This window comes from Psammomys obesus, unplaced genomic scaffold (assembly GCF_907164565.1).
Source record: "Psammomys obesus unplaced genomic scaffold, mPsaObe1.curated_primary_1811, whole genome shotgun sequence".
Taxonomy (NCBI): domain Eukaryota; kingdom Metazoa; phylum Chordata; class Mammalia; order Rodentia; family Muridae; genus Psammomys; species Psammomys obesus.
The window spans coordinates 7,969,628-7,992,733 of record NW_026592710.1 but is presented as its reverse complement, the minus strand read 5'-3'; the positions used below and the strand labels follow the sequence as shown (position 1 = coordinate 7,992,733).

The 23,106-nt window shown below is 50.9% G+C and overlaps 1 protein-coding gene across 1 annotated transcript in view; it reads right to left on the bottom strand.

The window, feature by feature from the left end:
• The window catches only part of Tnfrsf8 (TNF receptor superfamily member 8), a 42,009-nt gene that overhangs the window by 17,775 nt on the left and 1,128 nt on the right, over nucleotides 1–23,106 (bottom strand). The window contains exons 2-8 of the mRNA XM_055615074.1: nucleotides 11,824–11,943; nucleotides 10,425–10,512; nucleotides 5,454–5,570; nucleotides 4,084–4,233; nucleotides 1,323–1,413; nucleotides 997–1,163; nucleotides 43–133 (exon numbers count right to left, since the gene is read on the bottom strand). Of these exons, the coding sequence (XP_055471049.1) occupies nucleotides 43–133; nucleotides 997–1,163; nucleotides 1,323–1,413; nucleotides 4,084–4,233; nucleotides 5,454–5,570; nucleotides 10,425–10,512; nucleotides 11,824–11,943 (824 nt within the window). The remainder of the gene's footprint in view (nucleotides 1–42; nucleotides 134–996; nucleotides 1,164–1,322; nucleotides 1,414–4,083; nucleotides 4,234–5,453; nucleotides 5,571–10,424; nucleotides 10,513–11,823; nucleotides 11,944–23,106) is intronic.

The window sequence follows — 23,106 nt, the reverse complement described above, 5'->3', positions numbered from 1 at the left end:
AGAGGCCATTCCATCCTGCTCACAGAAGGGGTTAGGGGTCACCTGGCAGGCTCCTCGCTGTTTTCTGAGGTACTGAAGTCAGGTAGGGTCTCTGGAGGTGGCAGCTCCAAGGTCATGTTCATCTCTGGATTGCCTATAGGGATGATAACATATTAGAATCCGTGTCAGGGAGTTTGAATCTCCAGAAAAAGACTTAGTCAGAATGCAGTTGGAGGCAGTTGGAGACAGCGGGAGGAGTGGAAGACAGCGGGAGGCAGTGGGTGGCCAGGGGAGGCATGGGGGGGGGGGGTGATCTTCCATAACACACAGTTCCTGGCTACAGCAGGCAAAGCCCATCAGGGTTGTGTTCTAAAGGGTCAAACTGGAGAGGCTGTGGTTGAATGGGAACAGTGCCCAGCAGTGGCTGCTTTTATTCAAAAGACACCTAACAGCCAGCGAGATGGCTCAGTGGGTAAAGACGCTTGTTGGATCCCTGAGACCCACATGGTTGAAGAAGAGAACCAACTCCCACAGTCTTCCTCTGACCTCGAGGGCACACAAGCGTCATGGACACACACACAAAGACACACACACACACAGACACACACAAACACATTATTCACTAGTCATCTGAAGCTCCAAGGTGAAAACACCCCAGACCTCTAAGAGCTGCTTGGATGAGCCAAGCCCGGTGAATCTGTGCAGCACAGGCTATTCACAGGAGAGAGGACATTTAGGGACCACAGCCAGCCCCCACCTGTTCTGTCAAAAGCCCCCGAGTACAGGGCAGGGGACGCTCAACACATGTCCCAGGCCTGGCATGCAGGACACAGAAATTCCGGGAGTGAACCAGCCCTTCCAGGACCTCTAGGCCCGTGAGCCTCGGCCTCGGGAGCTGCAACCTGGGGATGCTCTTCCGTTTCCGCCAAGACTGCAGCTCAAGGCCTCTGCATACCTAGGTTCCCCTCACCAGACAGGACCCCCTGGGAGACTGCCACAGCCTCGAGTGAACAGTACCTGGCTCTGCGCCGGGCTCCCTCGCCTGGGAAACGGGCGACTCCGGAATCTTCAGGAGCCCAGCAGCACCTTCCTGCACAGGGCGGGTGCTCCCTCTTGGCAGCAGGCTCCTCACACTGTCCGTGGCTGGGGACTTTAGAGTGGGTGTGGCCTGAGGAGTGCCAGGGCTGGAGAGGAAGCCAGACACGGGTCTGGTGACTTCACACGGCAGGGAGGTCTGGGCTGGGTGTCAGTGTCCCACCCGTGCACCCTGTGAGTCCTGGACACAGGGCAGCCCGCCCGTCCAACGGTCACCGGAAGGGAAGAGAAAGGAGGCCAGGGGTCACCTCGTAAGTGTCTTGCAGTCGTCTGCATTGGAGCAATCGGGGCCAGGTCCTGCGGAAGGCAGCTCACAGACAGTGTCACTCTCTGCCGTGCCTGCGAGGGGGACAGCAATGGCTTCAGAATGGACACTGAGGGACCCAGGGTCCCCAGGAGCAGAACTGTCACCACCACAAGCCACACAGCCACCACAGAGCCACGGTGAGGTGCTAGGAGAACACAGCGGCCATCCAGAGACGGACTCATTCCAGGCATCAGCATCCTCCCACTTGGTGGGCCTCCAGCTGCTGCCTCCTTCCCAGCTCACAGGCAAGACAACACAGACGTAGATGAGAGGTGGGGAAAGAGGGGCCTGGCTTCCCTTGATGGCATGTGCTGTGGGTCACTACGGCAGCTTTACTTTTCTGGGGACAACACTGAAAGGCGTGAAGAAAGGAGAGCCTCGGCTGGCGGCACACACTGAAAGGCGTGAAGAAAGGAGAGCCTCGGCGGGCGGCACACACAGCACGCACGAGGCAGAGGTAGGCAGCTCTGGGAGTTCCAGGCCAGCCTGGTCTACGCAGTGAGTTCCACGGCAGCCAAGAGCTCCATAGTGAGAGCCTGTCTCAATAAAGTAAGGGGGCGTGTCTTGAGAGTTGTCTTAGTAGTTAAGACAACTACTCATAACTACTCTTTGAGAGGACGGGGTTCAACCCCCAGCTCCCACACTGTAAAGTGGTTTACAACCGACTTTAACTCCAATTCTAAGAAACCCGATACCCTCTCCTTGCCTCTCTGGGCACTAGGCAAGCATGTGGTACACAGACATACATGCAGGCAAAACACTCATACACATAAAATAAATAAATCTAAAAAGGAAATTAAAAACAAATCGCGTGTGGTGTGTGCCTGTGATTCCAGCAGCCAGGAGTCTGAGAAAGCAAGATCACAAGTTCAAGTCCAACCTGGACAACAGAGTGACTCTGTCTCGAAAGATAAATGAAGACATAGGAAATTAAACTCGATAATGCATTAATTTGGCCTAGGAGTATTGCTTATTGGTATAGCACTTACCTGACAGGTAAGGCCTTGGGTTCGGTCCCCAATAAAACACACACAACACAAGCATGCAACCATGCTGGGCACAGCGGCTCACACGTGTAAAACCAGCACTTGGGTTTATGAGGCAGAGGGATTGCTGTGGATTTTGAGGTCAGCCTTTTTACATAGTGACTTACAAGACATCCAAGGCTACAGAACGAGAGCTGGTTTTTAATAGCCATAACCTGGCTGGGAATGGTGGTGCACGCCTTTAATCCCAGCACAGGGGTCGGGGGGAAGCAGAGGCAGGCAGATATCTGTGAGTTTGAGGCCAGCCTGGTAAACAAGGGGAGTCCAGGACAGCCAGGGCTTGTTTCACAGAGAAACCCTGTCTCAAAAAAAAACAAAACAAAAAAGCCCAAAAACCAAAAAAGCCTTACACTGACAACACAATGATCTATGTCAACTGTCAGTTGGCAATCAACATAAATATAATGAGCCATGTTAGCCTGTCGCCCCCACGTGGCAGTCTGGGGAACTCCACCCAGACTGGCTCTGCTGGCTAGAAGGCAGAGGGTCTGACAGGCGCTATGCAGAAGAGTTTCTGAGCTGGAAAAGCTCCTGAAGCCTCTAAGTTGCATCTCCTCCTCATATGGGGGGGAGAAGGAGTGAAGGGACCGGCCCTCTCCACAGGTGAAGAGCTTTGCTGAAGCGCAGCCCGAGGAGGCCCCGAGGGGCCTCTTGAGCGCTCTCCGTCAGCCATCTTGCTCTGATTGCAGGCAGGAGTGGTTCAGAGCATTCAGTGATGCAGGCATTAGAAACAGCCCAGGAACCGGAAATGCTGAGGGCATGGGCTACAGAAAAGGGGGGACCACAGAGCCTGCCATGTTCAGCCCCCACCATCAGTGTGTCCCATCGGCACTCAGTGTTGGAGGGCACCCTTTTTACACACCCCCACCCCATATCTCCCTTTCAGAAAGCACACCACTACCCCCTTTTATGAGAATAGAGTCTCATTGTGTATATTAGGCTAATACTTTTTATGGCAGGATCACAAGTTCGAATCCAACCTGGACAACAGAGTGGCTGTCTCAAAGAATAACCGAAGAAATAAGAAATTAACTGCTGGAATTGCAGGATGTGCCACTAGAGCCAGATTTTGTTTTATTTTTAGATTTATTTATTTTATGTGTATGAGTGTCTTGCCTTCGTGTATGTCTGTGTACCACATGCATGCCTAGTGCCCAAAGAACAAGAAGAGGGTATCAGATTTCTCAGAATTGGAGGATCCACGATTCTTATCCCTTCACGGACCATGAACCCCTCCTTCATATTGCCAAGAAATTAGAAGCTTGTAGATAGGCCTGAGGACACAAGGCAAACTGGATATAAAAACAACAACAATTTCTCAGCCTTGAATCTGGTGTCAGAGTCTCAGCACCTCCCCCACCCAGTACCCCACTTTGAAGCAGAAAAACCAGCTCTGACCCCGGCAGAGACTTGGGGCTACCTTCTTGTCTGTGGGCTTCAAATAGGCCCACAGCCTCCTCTAACCAGGCCTGGGCCTCAATGAGGTATCTCTGCTGGGAAAAAGACGTGATAGTGAGCAGCAGAACCCCCGGGGTTTGGACACGACACAGCATGGGAGAGACACTTCCACGGTGTTCCACCGTGGCGGAGGTGGGGTCGGGGGCCTGTGGCAGGCATGGCAGCAGCCACAACTGGGCTGCACGTGAGGACACTCACCTGGGACCTTGACGATCTTCCCCCCAGAACAGCGGGAGTGTGGGGAACAGCGGGCACAGGAATTGACAGCTGTCGTGGAGCAGAAGGTGCCGGGCTGACACTCACAGATGCGAGAAGAGTTTCCGGAACATGGAGCCTTCTCCACAAGGCCTGAGGGACACAGAGAGGGGGTGATGGAAGGGGAGAGGCAAGCCAGGGGGCAGGGATCCAGGGAACATGGGGACCATCCAGGAGCATCTGTCAGGCCCACCAGCTGGCGCTCTGTACCACACCTCATATCTCCCGACGTGTGTGAGAGGGGCAGCATGAAGGTGGTGTTTGCCTCCAGTCTAAATCCCTGCACACTCCCACAGAGGCTACAAACAAACAAGTGTGGGCCTGGGGAGATGGCTTAGTGAGTAGAATGCTTGTTCTTCAAGCAGAAGGCCCTGGGTTCAGATCCCCAGGACCTGCGTGAAAAACTGAACTGAGCAGGACCCCACATGTCTGTGGCAAGAATGGGAGGACCCCTAGGGCTGGCAGGCCGGCCAATGTAGGTGACTCAGTGAGCTCCGGGTTTCGTGAGAGTCTCTGTCTCAAAAAAGTAAGTTGGAGAGTAGTTGAGGAAGACCCTTGACATCAGCATCTGACCTCCACAGACACACGGAGCTTGTGTGTGTACAAGCATGTATGAATACAGAAATAAGTAATGTCCCAGGATATGGAGAGAACGGAAGTACATGTCACTGTGTGATAAGCCTTCCTGAAAAGGCTTTATGCTATGGTATGCCATGGGCCTCCTGTCTGGAAAAAACAAAACTAAATAAAAATAAATAAATAAATAACATTTGCATTCAATAAACAAAATAGACATTTTTCAGAGACACTGAAAAAGTTAAAGAATATGACCATTAGGTTTCAAGAAAAAATCTCAACACATCCTTCAACCTAACCAACCCCACAAACTAACACAAAACCCAAAGAAAATAGCAGACCCCATCAGTAAACACAATTGATGTGAGAAGAACCTGTTTCAGTATCTCTCCTGGCAGCAGCATCGTATAAAAGGATGCAGCCCTTGACGTCCGGCCACCGCTCAGACCGCTCTACCATTTACCAAGTTCCACAACCCTAGGAAGGCATTCACACCCTGAATCCTCAGATTCCTCCCCAAAGAAACGGGCCGAGAAGAGGGCAGTGAAGACGTGAGTTCTCCTTCCAGGGAGCACACTAGGCCTCCCGGAAAAGCAGGGATGCAAAAGAGGACTACTGATGTCAACTTTCAAATCCAGAGAGGTAAACTGAGTCACCCAGAGGACCAAACCCTGAAACTTCCTGCCTCTCAGCTTTCCCCTCGCAGACAGGTCCCAGGGCGAGAACGGGTTCCTTACCTTGCAAACAGGTCACACAGGCTGTGCAGTACCCGTCCTCATTCAGGTAGTACTCGGGAGCACATTGCTTCCTGCAGTGCGCAGGACCCTGCGGGCATGGCTGGGTTGGAGACATCCCTGGGAAAAGCAGCAGAGAAGTCCTAGGCTAGGTCACCTTGGTCATGAGCTGGCCTTCCATCCTCCATCTCTCATGCCATGAACCCCACCCGTCACTACTTTAACCCATGGCTGTTGCAGACAGAGGCATGAACCTCCGTGGAGCTCACTGGGCCAGCAAAAAAGGGCAACTCTGGTATGGGGAAGACCTAGATCCGGCATTCCCGGGCTGCCACCTGACAACTTGGGCCTTGGACAATCGCAATGACCTCTTTCACGCTAACTATATGATTTCTCTGTTTCTCCTAAAACGGAAAGGGGTGCCGGGACAATGAAGGTCAGCAAGCACAGGCTGGGTGCTGGCTGTCATTCTCAGCAGACATCCTGATTCTCTGAGGGAACTGAGGGATCTGCGGGGAGTCAAGACCACGAAGACCCTGACCCTGGAATCACCCAGCAATCTTCCTCCCATTCTTTGAGGATGGGAGATGCAAGATGATGACGGCGAGACGGACGATAGATGCGGAATGACCATCCCAGATATCTGCAAGGGGTTCTGTCTGCCCTGCCAGAGTCAGCCATGTTTGTTCAGATATGTTTCCCACAGTTTGGGTCCAGAATGAGCACATGACCCATCTGGGCCAATCAGAACACTTCATTTATTCCAGCGATGCCTCAGGATAGACATGTGACTCCAACAGACCAATCAGAGCGTGACACATTTCTCACCACTGCGATTGGCGCTACGTGGGCACAGGACCATGCTAAGCCCTGGGTCTGAGAGTTTTCCCGCCTAGAGGTCTGGCTTTACCGCTGAGTTTCTGCTTGAACAAGCCGGGCTTGATGGCATATCCCTTTAATCACGGCTGGGAGGTAACTCTCACTATCTAAGTTGCCTGAAATACTGCCAGACTCTCCAGGACGGCTGTTTCCAGCCACCACTGAGCCACCTGCTGCAGGGCCTGGCTCATATCTGGTGAACCCGTGCCTGCCGACTTCATGAATAGACGCCAGGGCCTTCACCATCCACACCCTGTGCAAGACCTGGGGTCCAGAAAACGGAGGAAAGGGGAAGGGCTGGGGACTCTATTTTAGCCCTGGCTGAGCTTACTAGCAGGTGATTGTAGGTCCTGTCCAAATTCCCTCTCTGGGTCCCTATGGGGTTCAAGCGCTACTGTGAGTAAAGGGCCAGGCCTTCATCCTAACGCCCTGCTCCATCTGTAGGTGCTGCTGGCCGTTTATGAGGTAGGCAGTGAGCTTGTCACCAAGGGTGTGTAAGCAGACAACTGGGTCGTGGCTGTCTGGTGTGTGGAAAGGCACCTCTCCTAGGTGAGGAGAGACGTGGAAAGACATCTCGGCTTCCTTCCTCCACCAGCCCACCCACGTGCAAACCTTGCCACACAGCTGAGCGCTGATTTGAGTGGGCGGGCAAAATGTCAGAAATTTCCCCAAAACACGGAAGAAGGGGTTTTTCTGGTTTTCCTCTGTGGCTTGCTCGGAAGCTCAGGGTCAATAAAACTCCAGCAAAATGCCCCGCCCACCACACGGGCCTGAGGGCTCAGCTACCGTCAGCACTGGGCCACCGGGGATGTGGGCGGAGGGAGCAATCTGTCTGTTAGTCCCTGCTGTCACATGGAGAAAGCCTAAGACCTAGGGTCACGCTCACAACCTCCGGTCTGTGACAGGAACTGTGGCTACCGAGTGTCACAGCACGCTGTGGGCAGAAGGGTGAAAATGCCCAGAATGGAAAGGCGGGAGCCAGTCTCTTGCAGCGAAGGAAGGCTCCTGGAGGTGGGGTCTCAGAGCTGCCGCGGGGTTGAGATGGCAGAAAGGGGCACCCAAGGGTGAGGAAGACAGGCATAAGCAAAGGACTGGAGACCTGAAACCGAGGGAAGGAGCTGGAAAAAGGGGCCTCTTCCGGGGCGGGGCGCGGAGGGAGAGGGAATGGGTGAGAGGAGGTGGGAGGAGACTGCTGTGGACCGGAATTCATAATGAAACTCTTAGCTTCACTATTTGGAGAGCGAGGTTCAGGAGCTCACTAAGGATAAAGGAGCCCAGAAGGAGCCCTTACCATGGGATAGGTAGGCCTCTAGGAAAGGGGATCACACACTGTGGAGAGGTGGGCGGGTCAGACTGCAAGCCAGGACGAGCCCTGGACAGAAACCTAATCAGTCCAAATCTTTGACTTTGGATTCTCCAGGTACCTTTTTTGTTTCTTGTTTTGTTTGTTTGGTTGGTTTTTTTTGCTTTCTTTTTTGAGACGGGGTTTCTCTGTGTAGCCTTGGCTGTTCTGGACTCGATTTATAGGCCAGGCTGGCCTTGAACTCAGAGATCCGCCTGCCTCTGCCTCCCTGAGTGCCACCACGCCCGGCTGGGTCCTTTAGTTGCTAACCAGTGGAAAGTAACGGCCTGCAGGACCCCAATCAGGAATGGGGAGAAGAATACGCTGCATTGGGGAGACCAGGAGGGGGCAGGAGGGACCCAAGAGACGCCGGGTATGGTGGCATAGGCCTACAAATAACCCCAGCAGTCAGGAGGCAGAGGTCAGAGGATCAGGAGTTGAAGGCCAGACTACACCACACACAAAGTTCAAAGTCAGCCTAGACTAACTACGTGGGACCCTGTCAAGCTGTCGTGAAAGACTTGTCACAGAACATTTAAATTAGCCGGGTGGTGATGCCTTTAAGTGGGAAGCAAAGGCAGTTGGAGCTCCGTAAGTTCGAGGCCAGCTTGGTCTACAAAAAGAAGGCTACACAGAGAAACACTGTCTTGAAAAAAAAATTTTTTTTTTTTTTTTAATTTTGATTATGAGTGTTGGGAAGTGAACCTGGGTCCTCAGGAAAAGCAGGAAGTGCTTTTAGCCACAGAGCCATCTTTCAAGCCCCACTGAAACAGACTGAACTCATTTGGGGGCGGGAGGGAAGAGGCATTATTAAATTCTTTCTCAAGTACTTCCTCTGGTAGCCTGTCAAGGCTGGAGTCCCATTTCATGGGGTGTTCAGAGAACTCAGGCCTCAGAACAACTGTCCAAGAATCTCACCCAGCCCAGCCACATCCCCAATGACCTCGTACGGAGCTGCCTGTCCCCACCTCCAGACGCTGTTGCTGGGAAGAGTCAATAGTGGGTACATGGGCCAGGAACATGGTCCTGCTACTCCCCACCCACAGGAAGCCCTCCAGACACAGTGACCTACCTCTGATGCCTTGCTGTCCTAAAAGCAGGGGACAGCTACACTGAGCCAGTGACAGAGACTTCCTCCCACCCTCAACTGTCATAGCTACTGTCTCTTCTAAATACACGTCTATTCTTGGAGCTCAGAGACCGCTTCATCCCATACCCCAGCTGCCAATGGCCCCCACATGTGCTTGAGACTTTTGATCATAGTCACAGGGGACCAAAAGGCCTCATAACCTTTTCTAATCTTCAGGCCTGAAGATTGTTCCAGAAGTGTTTCCTGACATTCTTCTAGAATTCACACTGTGCTAGGGTGGGTGAGCATTCCAGGAAGCCAGCAGTGTTTAGGCAAGTTCAGTTCCCCAGAAAATTGTGGCCTGGGACAAACTTGGCTTGGAGCAGACAAGAACTGGAAAGAGCAGGGTGAGGTGGTGTATGCCTGAAGATGCTGAGAAGGACAGCAAGTTCAAGATCAAACTGGGCCATCCAGACCCTATCACACACTTAAAGGGAAAAGCAGAGGAAGAGAGAAGAGGAGAATGAGGAAAAGGAGAAGAAGAAGGAGAAGAAGAAGAATCAGCCAGTGATATGGCTCAGTGTTAAGAGCCATGGCTGCTCTTGAAGAGGACCCAGATTCAAGTCCCAGCACTCACATGGCTGCTCCTAGTTCCAGGGGCCCCAACACCCTCTTCTAATCTGTGCAAGAGCTACATGCATTTAGTGCACAGTCATACATGCAGGCAAAATTATCACACACATGAATTAAAAAAAAAATTAAGGGGGAGGGAGGGGAGAAGAGGAAAGAAGAAAATGAAGAACTGAGAAGGGCTTTCACTCTCCAGAAATGACAGTTGGTCACAGGAGGTGTTGGCTGTTGAGATTCAGGGGTCACCCTGAGCAAGTGTCTTAGCTGGCTGAACCCCAACAGCCTCATTTGCAGAACAGAACCAATACTTAAGGCAGGATAATATTGTCTCAGACTCTGGGACAAATGGCTGAGGTGCCTATTTAACATATCAAAGCAGACATGGCTGCCAGATTCTCCCAGCATCCCTCAGTCCATATCTGTTACAGGGTATGGCTGGCATACCCTCCCTCTACCTCCCAAAACTCTCCAGCCCAAGATTTGGGCTGCCCTTCCCCCGAGTATCTCCCCTACATAACCCAGCCATTTTGGTCACCTTCCTTTTTTTTTTTTTTTTTTTTTAACCTTTTGCCCTCTTGGCTGCCATAGCTGGCTCCCCTCTCTCCCCTCTCCCACCCAGGGCCATGTGCACTCTGGACTCTCTCAGATGTATCCCCGTTTATCTACAATAAACTTTCTCCCCCACCATACCTAGGAGCAGTCCTGTCTTTTCTTTCTACTTCTTTTTTTTCATTCAGTAAGTGACTAGTGAGCTGAGACAAAGGAGGTCACAGTGGGAGCTGGAGAGCCCTGGATAGGCATCATCAAAACCTCAGAGCGGGTCTTGCATCCTGGTGGCAGTGGCAGACCTAGCCTGTCCAGCAGGCAGCCTTGCCCTTCCCCAGACCCTGTGACATTATGGATAGCCTTTAGAAACCTGTAGCCAACCATGGCCATGACTGTGTTTGCTGGCTTATCTCCAGCCTTCCCCAAACCTCACTTTTTCACCAGTTCCCCCATGGGAATCATACATCAAAACAAGGAATCTACCTCCTGCCCTCAGTATCCCACTCACCGGAGGGGCACCGGTGACAGCAGCTCCCGGCAGCCTCCCCGGGGTAGTAGTTGGGGTCTCCAGCACAGGTGGTCTTCAGTGGTCGGTCCTAGAGGGTTGGAGAAGCTGGTGAGACAAGGCCAGATTTCCACCCTCAGTCCCACCCTGCAGCCCCAACCTGGTGTCCTCTCCTTTGTCAAGGCCAGGCTGAGACCTACTGTCATAGAGATCAGAAAAAAAATTTCTGACTCCACATCTCCCCACAGAGCTAATGGGAACTTAAATGCAGGTGGAACCCACAGGAGTCTCCATGTCCTTCTGTGCTCACAGTCAACACACACACACACACACACACACACCACCCAGTTCTTTCAGCTACCCTCAAGCCATCAGCCATGGTTGCAGCTGGTCCCAGCTGGTGTAATCCTCCAGAGGACTGACACCCTGCCTCCCACCCTGTCTCTGGGACATGTGCAGCAATAAAAGCATCTGGGAAAGTTTCCTACGGGTTGAAGTCCTGCGCACCTAGATGGGAAAGTGCCCAGATCCCAGGACATAGGCAGGCCCTCACCACACCCAGCATGCTCAGATCCCCCTTTGGAGACAAAACGTTAACCCACCTCTGTGTCCTGTCCATTAATTAGCCCTGTCTGCTCTCAAATTTGACATAGGTCAAACTGCCCAGTCTGCTCCTTTGCAACTGTCTCTCTTTTTTTGTAATTAGTGCACAACAAAATGGGTTTGGTTGGGTACAGTGCCACACACTTTGCCCCCAGCACTCAGGAGGCAGAGGCAGGCAGATCTTTGTGACTCCAAGGCCAGCCTGGTCTACATACTGAGTTCCAGGACAGCCAGGGCTACATCGTGAGACCCAGTGTCAAAAGAAAAACAAAAAAGAAAATGATGTGTTTTACTATGCAAACATGTTTCTGTTATCACTGTACTTTGCTTGCATTCACTGCTATAGCCAGCTTTTTTTTTTTAAGATTTATTTATTTTATTATGTATACAATGTTCTGCCTGCATGTACACCTGAATGCCAGAAGAGGGCACCAGATCACATTACAGATGGTTGTGAGCCACCATGTGGTTGCTGGGAATTGAATTCAGGACCTCTGGAAAAGTAAGCAGTGCTCTTAACCTCTGAGTCATCTCTCCAGCCCCTAGCCAGCTTCTTTTAAAAATCCTTGTGTGATCTGTGTGTGTGTGTGTGTGTGTGTGTGTGTGTGTCTGTGTGTGTGTCTGTGTGTGTGATGCATGTGTCTGGAAGCCAGAAGAGGACAATGAAAGGAACAGGCTAGCTTTCCAGGTTTCTTTATAAATTTTATACCCCATATTAAATTAAGTTCTCCCAGTACTTTTCCAGAAAGCAGAAGGACACGGACAAAAGGAGAAGCGGGTGAATTGAGACAAGACCCACCCTGTTGCAAAGGAATGACCAGGCCAGCAGTTGCGGGATAACATTGCCCAGCAACTGCTCCAAAGGTCTCCACCCCGATGCAGAGGAATGTCCAGATCCGCAGCTGCGAGGTAGTGTTGTCTGGCAACCAGTCCAGATGTCTGGGGCAGGACTGACTGGACTTGGGCGCCTAAAATGAACCAATCATTTTAAAAGTCAACCACGCTATAGATCCTTCACCCACTCCTAAGCTGCCAAGCTTGCATCCCCCACGCTTCCTGCGCTTTTTCCTTAAAAACAAACAAACAAACAAACAAACAGGCTTTTGTCTCTTGGCGCTGTTCCTCAACGATTTGTGGAGCAGCCCCATTGTGTGATGGCTTGAATAAACCTCTTGCAATTGCATAGATTAGGTCTCTGAGTTCCCTTCATCTACCTCCCCGGAAATTGGGCTCTCGCTGGGCCTAACAACATCAGGTGTCCTGTTCTATCACTGTCCACCTTATTCCCTTGGGAAAGGGTCTCTCACTGAGCACAAAGCTAGGTCAACATCTGGCAGGCCCCAGCAATCCTGTTTCTTCCCCCACAGCACTGGGTCCACAGGCACTGGTGACCACACCTGGCTTTTGAAGTGAATTCTAGGGGTCTGAACCCTTCATGCTTGTGTAGCACAAGCATGTGTAGCACACATCCTTACCCACTGAGCCATCTCCCCAGCCCTACAGCCTCTTTAATTCAATATTAAGTTTCAAGAATCATTCACATTTTTGGAAAGTCACCAACTCCCATGGCCTTGAAATGTGGCCAATGTATGTGTTTCTTAATCTAGATGGACATTGGGTTGTTTTCGTCTTTTGGTTGCCATGCTAATACTGCCTCATTTATTTATATATTTATTTATTTGTTTATTTATTTATTTATTATTGTTTTAGACAAGGTCTCTATATGTAGCCCTTACTGTCTTAGAACTTTTGTGTAGAACAGGCTGGCCTCAAACTCACTATTAGCCGAGGATAACCTTAAATGCCTGGTCCTTCTGTCCCTAGCTCCCAAGCACTGGGATTATAGGTGTGTGCCACTACACCTAGTTTTAACCTGTGGTTGAAACCCAGAGCCCCAGACATGCTGGGCAAGTACTCTATCACCTGAGCCACACTCCTAGCCTTGTTCTCCATCTAATTTTTCTCAAGCACCTGCACTGGTCATTTAGCTGCACTGTGTGAGACTGCCATCTGTCCTGCATTCTTGCTGGCACTTTCCAAGGCATGCTGGCTACTGAGGCATGTCAGTTACCAAGGCTGTCTTTTTAAGATGCAGTAGCTTTGGTGGGGTGCAGTGATTGCATGCAGCACTTTTTTGTTTTGCATTTCTCTCATGAGTAATACTGGCCTCACTTACTCTTAGGAATAAACTCCTGCAGCTTACTGGAGTTCTTTGAACCGTAAGCCCCACTGTTAACATTTTTCAACTTGACAAGATCTAGAATCACCTAGGAGGCAAGCCTCTGGCCATATCTGAAAGGAATTTTCTAGATGGAGTCAATTTCGACTTAGGAAGACAAGTCAAACTGTTCTCAGGGCACATCCCTGAGCCCAAAGCCACCCCAGGTCCCCCAGGCCACACAAGGCTAGAGTCACTTTCTAGGGTATTGCCAGCATTTTGCCAGCATTAAAGGCATACTCAGGAGACAGGAAGTGGCCACTCGTGGCCCACAGGACTTCCTTGATTTGGGAAGGAAGCAGAAGCTATTTTTCCTGACTGGCTTTAAGGACTATCTGGCTCCACACTCCTCTTCGGAAATCAGTGAAAACAAAGCTAAGTGCTTTGGTGCACACATGGCATCCTAGCACTTGGGAGGGAAAGGCAAGAGGCCAAGTGAAGGCCAACTGTGCGCCTTGACTTCTGCTGCTTCAATAAACATCACGACCAAAAGCAGCCTGGCGAGGGATGAGTCTACGCGGCTTCTACGTTACAGCCCAGCGTTGAGGAAAGCCAGGACAGGAACTGCAGCTCTGATGGCGGAGGAGCACTGATCACTAGCTTGCAGGCTCACAGCCGGCTCCCTTCTTTATACAGCCACCTGCCCAGGGATGGCACTCCCACTAGCAGGCCCTGCTGCACCAATTAGCCATGAAGATGCCCCACCAACATGCCCACAGGTCAAACTGATGGGAGAGAATTCCTTCATTGAGCTTCTCTCTTTCTAGGTGTGTCAAGGAGACAATGGAGATTAGTCATCACACCAGCCTCAGTTCCTGAGTTCAAGGCCATCCTGAGCAAAGTGTAAGTGTGTGGGTGGTGGTGGTGTTGCATTTATGGAAACTTCAGAAAGCAACACCAACCCCAGTGGGGCTGGGAGGTGGGTATGTGGATGCTAATTATATACTTTTTGACACTTCTGAAACCGTACTAACTTGAAATAATAAATAAAACCTAAGGTTTAGGGCTGGGTTGAAGCTCAGTGGTAGGGCGCTCACCTAGCATCCGGCAAACCTGGTTCTGACTCGGCTATAAACACTGAGACATTTGCACAGCACAGGGCGTTCTCATTTTGCCCAGGCTCCTTCAAGCAGCTTTTCCTTCTTCTCAAGTCACTGGGGGCTCCTGGGAGCCTGCAGGCAGCAAGCCGGCACCTCACGCTGCGGTTCCCCGACACAGCTCCTCCTTGGGTGTGCACCGAAATCTGAAGTACAGCTAGCTGGGACTGTCAGGACTCAGCCTTGTGGGGCCCTCAGAGTACGGGAAACTTTTATGTCCCCGCCTGGGTTTTCCCGCCTGGCCTGCCCCACCATCTCACTGATCGCTCAGAGTCTGAGGGAGCACGGCCCTGGGCCACCTGCCTGCTTACCTCCCTGCTGTCCCACCCTGGCTCAGTGGGGGTTTGTGGGACTGGTATCACTCCTCCAAATCTGGCCTGCTTTCAGCCAACCCCTGCTTTACAGATAAGGAAAACGTAGTCCAAAGCGGCGCAGCTGTCTGCCTAGATCAAGTACAAACGAGATATTTGACTCTTGCCATGCCTCCATTTTCTTCCCCTCTCAGCTACAGGCTATCTTTAAAAAGTCCAGCATACCAGCAGGAACAGCATGTCACCCCATAATTTATATAGAATCATGAGCCCAAGTAAGGGACTTTCTACAATTTACCCATTTTTAAATGTCAGGACAGATAGTAAAGAGATGGCTCAGCGATCCAGGGCACGTACTACTGTATGGTGAGGGCCGGAGTTAAAAGTCCCAGCACCCACATAAATAATAATAAAAATGTCAGTTCAGAGCCAAACACGCTGGCACATGCCTGTAATCCAGCTCTCCGGAGGCAGAGGCTATAGGATTAAGGACTCATGGTCTCCCTCAACTACATATCAAGTTTAAGGCCACTGTGAGCTACCTGAGACCCTGTCTCAAAAGGTTAAAAAAAAAGTCTGTGCATATGGTCCCAGCAACAGCGACAGAGCAGTCAGGATCACAAATTCAAGTCCAGCCTGGATACCTGGTGGAGACTAGATAAGATTTTATCTCAGAATACAAAGACTGGGGGTGGGGGCAGGGAGTGGGGGATTGGGGATATAGTTCAGTGATAGAGTGTCCACCGAGAGTGAGAGAGGCCCAGGGTTTAAGCCCCAGCACCATTAAACAAACGAACAAAGCAATCAGCCTCAGTGTCTGGATAACAGGCTGCTAAGGAATGTGAGGGAGACAATCGCTCTGCTGGACAGTATTTGAATAACTGCTAAATTATAATGTAGGCTGTTTGCTTTGCTTTGTTGACGCCGGGTAGCCGAGGCTGGCTATGAACATAAACTTCTCAAGCCTCAGATTTCTGAGTAGCTGGGATTTAGATGGATGTCACCAAGCCTGGGCCCAGTAAACCATGGGCACCAGAATGACAAAATCTCCAGATGGTGGTGGTGGTGTGGTGTGTGTGGGGGGGTGTCTCTTCTCTAAAATTCTGTGTAAGTTCTAAACCTGCCAGCAGGGTGCGCTATCTTCTCGCTGCCCAGGGAAGCAATGGGAGTCCGCTATTCAGAGCCAGCCCCAAGGAGGGAGACCCCAGCTGGGTTTAGGGAGGAAGGCACTAGCTCTCCTAGTTCCACAAAGGGACAGAGTCACATGCCCTCGGGGAAGCAATGTGGAGGTCCCGCATGGCCCCAAAGCCTGCCCTGAATGCTCCCAGGCCACCCAGCCTGCCTTCTCCTGCAGAGAGGAAGTCTTTAGAGCCTATAATGTCCTCATTTTGGATGAGCCCAGAAGGCAGGGTCAAGTTAACACAGTTTTGTAATGGCTGATGAGGTGCCTCAGGGGGCAAAGGTGCTGCCAATTCTGACCAACTGAGTGCACATGATGGAACCGACGCCTAACCTGTCCTCTGACCTCCACCAGGATGCTGGCAGAGAGGTGGCACCAGCCTTGGTGTCTATTTTGGCGTCCTTCCCTCTGAACAATGAGGGCCCACCACTGCCATTGGAGATGGGCCCAGACTTCTGATGTGCCTTGGGGGTGGGAGGGTAGGGGAGCGGCTACTGCACAGCTGGGCTCTGGCCTGTGTCTGGGAGAGGGAGGTCAGAGGGGAAGAGTGGGTGGGGGAGGCCAAGGGCCAAGGGAAGGATGGTTTTAGGTGGGGTTCCCCATGGGTTCAAGACAAAGTGACATGTCCACAGGGTGCTGAGTTAGGCGACCAGAGTCTGTGGCCCTACCTGAGCCTCTCTAGAACAAAAAGAATAGCCTCAAACCTCACCATCTCCGGGACTATTTTCAGGTTGGTTTGGTTTTCTCTAGCAGACCTGGTAAATTTTACTTTTAGAAAGTCCCACCTGGTATCAGCCAATAGAGAGAGAGAGGGAGAACAGCTGAGCCATACCTGTGGGAACTAAGTCATGTCGAAGCAAAATCCCCAAACGGGCCAGAGCTGTGCAGAACTGAGGTAGGGTCCCCTCGCACCTGGGACATTCACCTCTCAGAGACCCTGGTGCTCAAGGTACTTAACAGCCACTGTCACGCTTGGGCTGTTGCCTGCACACAGACTTAGAGGCGCCACCCAAACAGAATCCACTGAATGAGAATCTGCATTTGCTTCCAAGTGGCGGGTGGAGGTGGAGAGATGGCTCAGCAGTTACGGGTACTTGCTGCATCGGCAGAGGACCCAAGTTCGGTTCCCAGCACCCACATCAGCCTGGAGTTACAATTCCAGCTCCAGAGGATCTGAGGATCTGACGCCCTCTTCTGGCCTCCAGGGCATCTACATATGTACACTTTTTTATTTTTATTTTTATTTTTATTTTTATTTTAGTTGTTATAAAGAGTGATACAGGTTGAAAAGAAAGAATTATAAAGGCTGTGTTTTCATCCCCTCAGGAAAAGCCAGCTTCACCCCATTTTAAAGATGGGGAAACTGAGATGCTGGGAAGTTTAAAAAACAAACCTTGACTGGTGCTGGGGTATAGCTGGGGTGGTGGAGTGTCTGCATACAGAGTCCTGTGTTCTTCCCCCAGTAGCACACACCTGTGGTGGTCCAGATCTGCAGTCCCAGCAATGGGCAGGCGAAAGCAGAGGGATCCAAAGAGCATCCTTGGCAACATACGAGAGTGCAAGGCCTCCCTGGGATATATGAGACCCTGTTTCTAACTGTTTCAGGCAGGGCTTGAACCCCTCTGGCTGATGCTCCACAGGCTTGGCTGCGTAGGCTACGGTGTTGTTGCTCTGAGACCCTCATTCCTATAGCAAATCCAATGGTTTGAGACGCCTCAGTCCTATCCCTACGGCCCCAGACACTGGCTGCATTATTAAATGTCTCCTTCCCACCTCTCACTGGCCTCTGTCTAAATCCACAAGTTCTTCTTCCTCACCTTCCTCACCTTCCTGCCATCTCAGGTTCCCCTCACACTCACCCTGTCCCCACATCCCACTCACGGTACAGATACGAGAAAGGTCTTTGTTTCTTGTTGTGAGCCTAGCCTCTCCATCTCTCTAGCCCTGGAAGGTCAGTGGTTTGCTTTGGTTTTGTTTTTTAATAATTTGTTTATTTTTATTTTACGTTCATTGGTGTGTTGTCTGCATGTGTCTGTGCGAGGGTGTCAGATCCCCTGGAACTGGAGTTAGAGATAGTTGTGAGCTGCCATGTGGGTGCTGGGGGTTGAACCCGGGTCCTCTGAAGAGCTCTGGAGTGCTCTTAACCACTGAGTCATCTCTCAGTTCTAAAAGCCCTTTGTTTGCTTTGTGTTCTGTGGTTCTTGAGAAGAATCTACAGCCTGGTGCTTGCTAGGGAAGCATCTGCCACAGAGCTATATGCCCACCCTAACCACCCCCGTCTGCTCATCCTCTGCTCTTATTTTGAATGTCTCACTAAGTTGCCCAGGAAGGACTTGAACTTGTATCCTCTTGCCTCAGCTTCCTGAATAGCTGGCATTAGAAGCCTGTACTACTGGGTCTGGGTACCAGAGGAGGCTTTTTTTCCTTTAGTTATACTCATCTTATTTTATGTGTGAGTGTTTTGCCTGCGTGTAGTCTGCACACTGCATGTGTGTTTGGTGTCCATGGAGATCAGAAGGGGGCATTGTGCCCCTGGAACTTGAGTTACGTTGTGAATGGCACTGAACCACCAGATGAGTGTTGGGAATCACACTCTGGTCCTCTGCAAGAGCAACAGGTGCTCTCAACCATGCAGCCGCCTCTCCAGCCCCTACCACAGGGATCTGTGAGACCACAGGTATGGGTCCCTGTGCCACAGATACTGAGACTTTCCAGGCCCCATACCCAGGAGTCAAAGAAATCTCTTTTGTTAAAAAAAAAATTAAAATATTGATGATGAGCTGGGCAGTGGTGGCACACCCTTTTGATCCCAGCACTTGGGAGGCAAAGGCAGGCAGCAGATCTGTGTGAGTTCGGGGCCAGCCTGGTCTACAAAGTGAGTCCAGGGCAGCCAAGGCTACACAGAGAAACCCTGTCTCAATACAACAACAGAAAGAAAAAGAGAGAGAGAGAAGGAGGGAGGGAGGGAAGGAGGGAGGAAGGAAGGAAGGAAGGAAGGAAGGAAGGAAGGAAGGAAGGAAGGAAGGAAAGAAGGAAGGAAGATTGATGATGATGAGAATGGTGCCTCTGGGTGCTTTGTGTGTGTGTATGTGTGTCTGTGTGTGTATGCACACACACATGCCACAGTGCACTTGTGGAGGTAGGAGATAACTTTCAGCAGTTGGTTCTCTCCTTCCACCTTTCCTTCTTGAAGCAAGGCATCTCATTGTCTCTGCTGCACAGCTCCCTGTCCCCGTCTCCCATCTCATCTGGGATTACAGATGCACGCTTCTACATTGGTGTTTTCACGTGAGCTCTAGGGATAAAACCCTAGGGCAGCAGGCTTGTGCAATAAACACTTTCACCTGCTGAACCATCTTGTCAACCCCAAATAAAACCTTTGAAGCATTCAGCCTCGTGTGTTCTGTCAGAGCAACAAGCACACTGTACCAGGCCCCATCTTCCATCTGCAAAGCCAGCAGTGGAGGGCCAGGACTTGTGACAGAGCCCGCCCTGGAAATCCTCCGGGATCTCCCACCTCAGGACTCACATAGTCTCTGCATCAGTGAGGTCCTCAGTAGGTAAAGATGCTTGCCTGCAAGCCTGAGGACTTCAAGCCCCGGAACCGACACAGGGGAAGGACAGAACCAACTCTGCAAGCTGCCCTCTGACCTCCACACATGTGCATCACGGCATGCATGTTCACACAGACATGTGCACAGGGAAATAACTATAATAACAAAGAAATAACTGAGATAGTAATGCATGCTGTGCTCCCAGAACTTGGGAGGTGCAGGACGGAGGATTCGGAGTTCAAGGTCAGCTTTGGCTACATAATGAGTTATCGGGTAGCCTAGACTATCAGTAGGGAGGAGGAAGGGGGATGAAGAGGAGGGGGAACCTGGTGGAAGCTGCCAGGAACTGGAAGAGATCATTGTAATTCCCAAGGAACCTGGCTCATTCTCAATTGTTAATGTAAGTTTAGCTCACCTCTATGGGACCCAACCCAACTGCAAAGTCTTTAGATGATGCAGGCAGGTGGACCTGAGCCCTGGAGAAGATGGGGATGGAGGAAGCAACTGAGAAGAGCAAGGAGGCCCCCTGGAGCCTAACAGAAGCACAGTCTGTGACCTCCTTTCAGCCTCCCACCCTCCAGAGCCACTAAATAATACAGCACCAAATTTGAGACAGTCCATTACAGCAATGAGAGGAAACTAAGAAAATGTCACCAGGCTGAATGAGAGATCCCAGTTTAGGCTGGAGAAATGGCTCAGCCATTAACAACACTGGCTGCTCTTCCAGAGGACCCAGGTTCAATTCTCAGCACCCACATGACAGCTCACATCTGTCTGAAATACCAGTTCCAGCGGATCTGATGACCTCACACAGACATATGTGCAGGCAAAACACCAATGACCATAAACTAAAAATGAATAAATCATTAGAAAAGAGCAATAGCAAGGAAGGAAGAAAAGAGAGTTAGGAAGGAAGGAAGGAAGGAAGGAAGGAAGGAAGGAAGGAAGGAAGGCCCTACATCTGGGCTGGCAAGAATCAGTACAATGAAAGGTATCCAAAATATGTAGAGTCTTAGGCTATGTGAGTAGCCTAATTGAGAACGTTTGATGTCTTTCAGCACTGGTCCAGAAAGCACCAGAAAATTCTGCAGGAATTCTGGTTCCAGAGCTCTAGAGCAGAAGCCAAAGCTTCTTGATGCATCGATACTTAAATAACCCATTTGACACCCGAACTTGGGTAAAACAGAGCATCTGTGTTCCTCCCAAACACCTGATGTGTCTCCTTGGGCTTTTCCCACCACTCACGCAGGTGCCCACCCCCAGAACCAGCTAGAATCACCACAACCCTAACTCAGCTTGCCCCTCTCCCGACAGCTGTGATCGCCGGCTCCTGTTTTTAAGGCATCTGACTGGGTTGCCCAGTGACAGAGGGGCCACAGCCTGCTGAAGTCTGTAAAGCTGGGCTCCTCCCCTGCCTCCTCCTTAAGGTGCTCCCTCCTTGCCCACGCTGGGCTGACCACATCGTCCACCTTCTTCCTGTCCTCACTTCCTGGGCCAGGCTCTTCTGCTAATCTCTCATAGGCAGATCCCTTCCTTTTGGGGGGGGGGTGTGATGGGGGGGGAGTTGGTGTATTCTCTGCGAGGTTATCTGGTCTGCGGGTCCAGCCAGGCACTCCTGCTACAGAGTTAGCCAGGTGATCTTAGCTAGGCCATCCCCAAGGTCAGGGCACAGCTCAGTGGAACCACACAGGCCCAACCTGGGCTACGGTATATGTGCAAGGGCCCCCAGCCTCAAGGGCTCCCACTTTCCTTCTGTCTGAGATGCAGCAGATGCAAGTGCAGACCTAGAAATGAATCACCTCTCCCGAAGACGCACTCGGGGCAGAGCTGAGTGGGAGCTGCAGAAGCTTCCAGTAAGGGCAGTCAGTCCCGGTCCCAGCACCGCTCTCGAGCTGAGTAATGCAGCCGCCCTGCCTTGGCCTTGGAGCCACTGCTGCCTGTGAACCTCAAGCCAGGAAAACAGCCTTCGACTAAGAGAAACCTGAGTCTCCCTCTGCCCACCTCTTCCCACAAGGGGTCCTTCCCTGTTTCTGGGGCATCCCATGGAATTCTGCCTCCAGGAAGGATCTGATTGACTCTAGAAGTCACTTTTCCCACAGGAAGCCAAGAAAAAGCTCTCTTGCCCTCTGTGGAGTACCAGAACCACCTTTACCCCACACTGGGCAGAATGATTGGGCACTCTTTGTTAGTGAGAGCCCAGAGGCTGCATGCAACAAAGACTCATTTGTGAGAATTCCCCTATGGGAACCTCAGCAAGTAAAGCCAAAGCTGGAGGAGGGGAATCAGACTGAAGCAGGATGTTACTGGGAACTGGGGGGATTCTAAACCCATGGAATCCACCGGAAGGCGGGGCCCTCTATCATCCCAGGGAGTCTGGAGGAAAAGAATGGAACCCGGAGAAACTCAGTCTCCCTGGGCTTGCACCACATGAGTCCCAGACACTATTACAAAACAGGGCCCATCTCTTTCTCAGAGATGCCACTTGTCACAAAGCAACAAAAGCTGGGGACAACAAAACAAAACGAAACAGGAGCTGGGGAAAAAAAAATTGAAATCCCAGACCTTTTTTCTTTTTAAAGACTTCAAACCTCAGCTGGAAGGGAAAGGTGGAAGAAGGCTGGAGGGACCAGAATGGAGACCCTTGCTCCTCCCTCACATGCACCCAAAGTTCTGTCATGAAAGGCCCACAGAATTGAGGTTTGACGGTCAGCCTACAGTCACTGGGAAATGCAAATTAACATAAGAAGGATACAGACTGTTCAAGACCACAAAACAGAGCGATAAGATCGCACGTCGGTTAGGATGTGGGAAGCTGCTGCTGTCTTACACTGTTGTGAGAGAGAACACTGCCCAGTGCACTGAATGGCATGTCATTTCATTCCAGCGTGCATCTACCCTGTCAACCACCAGTATCCTCTCGTCTCTTCTCTAGGAAAAAACCACCCTCGTGCCCCAGACAGCAAACAAACACGTAAAAGACAATGATGGGCCCACGTGGTGGGTACACGCCCTCACTCTCAATATATGGGAGGTGAAAGCAGGTAGATGTATCAGCTCAAGACCAGAACTGTCTACACATTGAGTTTCAGGCCAACCGGGACTACAGAGTGAGACTCAAACAAACAAAACAGAAAACAGTGCCGGGAACCTCCGTTCACCAGGGATGTGAATGAGCAGATGAGCAGTGGTGGCATTCATCTTTAATCCCAGCACTTGGGAGGCAGAGGCAGGCGAGTATCTTTGAGTTCAAGATCAACCTGGTCTACAGAGCTAGTTCCAGGACAGGCAGGGCTACACAGAAAAACCCTGTCTCAAAAACAAAACAAAACAAAAACAAACAAATAAAACCCTGTATATTTCTATAAAAGTGACCCAAATACAAATATGCGTTTATAAAAGCCTGTAAATGGGACAGTAACTCAAGAACACGGCTACAGCTTAGACAGAATTAGCATGACACATTCATCTACATCGTAGCATTTATACTTTTTGTTTGGGGTATTTTCACGTTAAGTATATTGTTTGTTTTAATTGTAAAAGTGTTTCCATGGGCCTGTGAAACGAGTCCGTGGGTAAATTAAAGGTGCTTGCCGCCAAACCTGACAACCTGAGTTCTGTTCCCGGAGCCCACGTGGTCCGAGGAGAGAACCAACTCCCAAAGTTTTCCTCTGATCTACACACACACACACACACACACACACACACACACACACACACACACA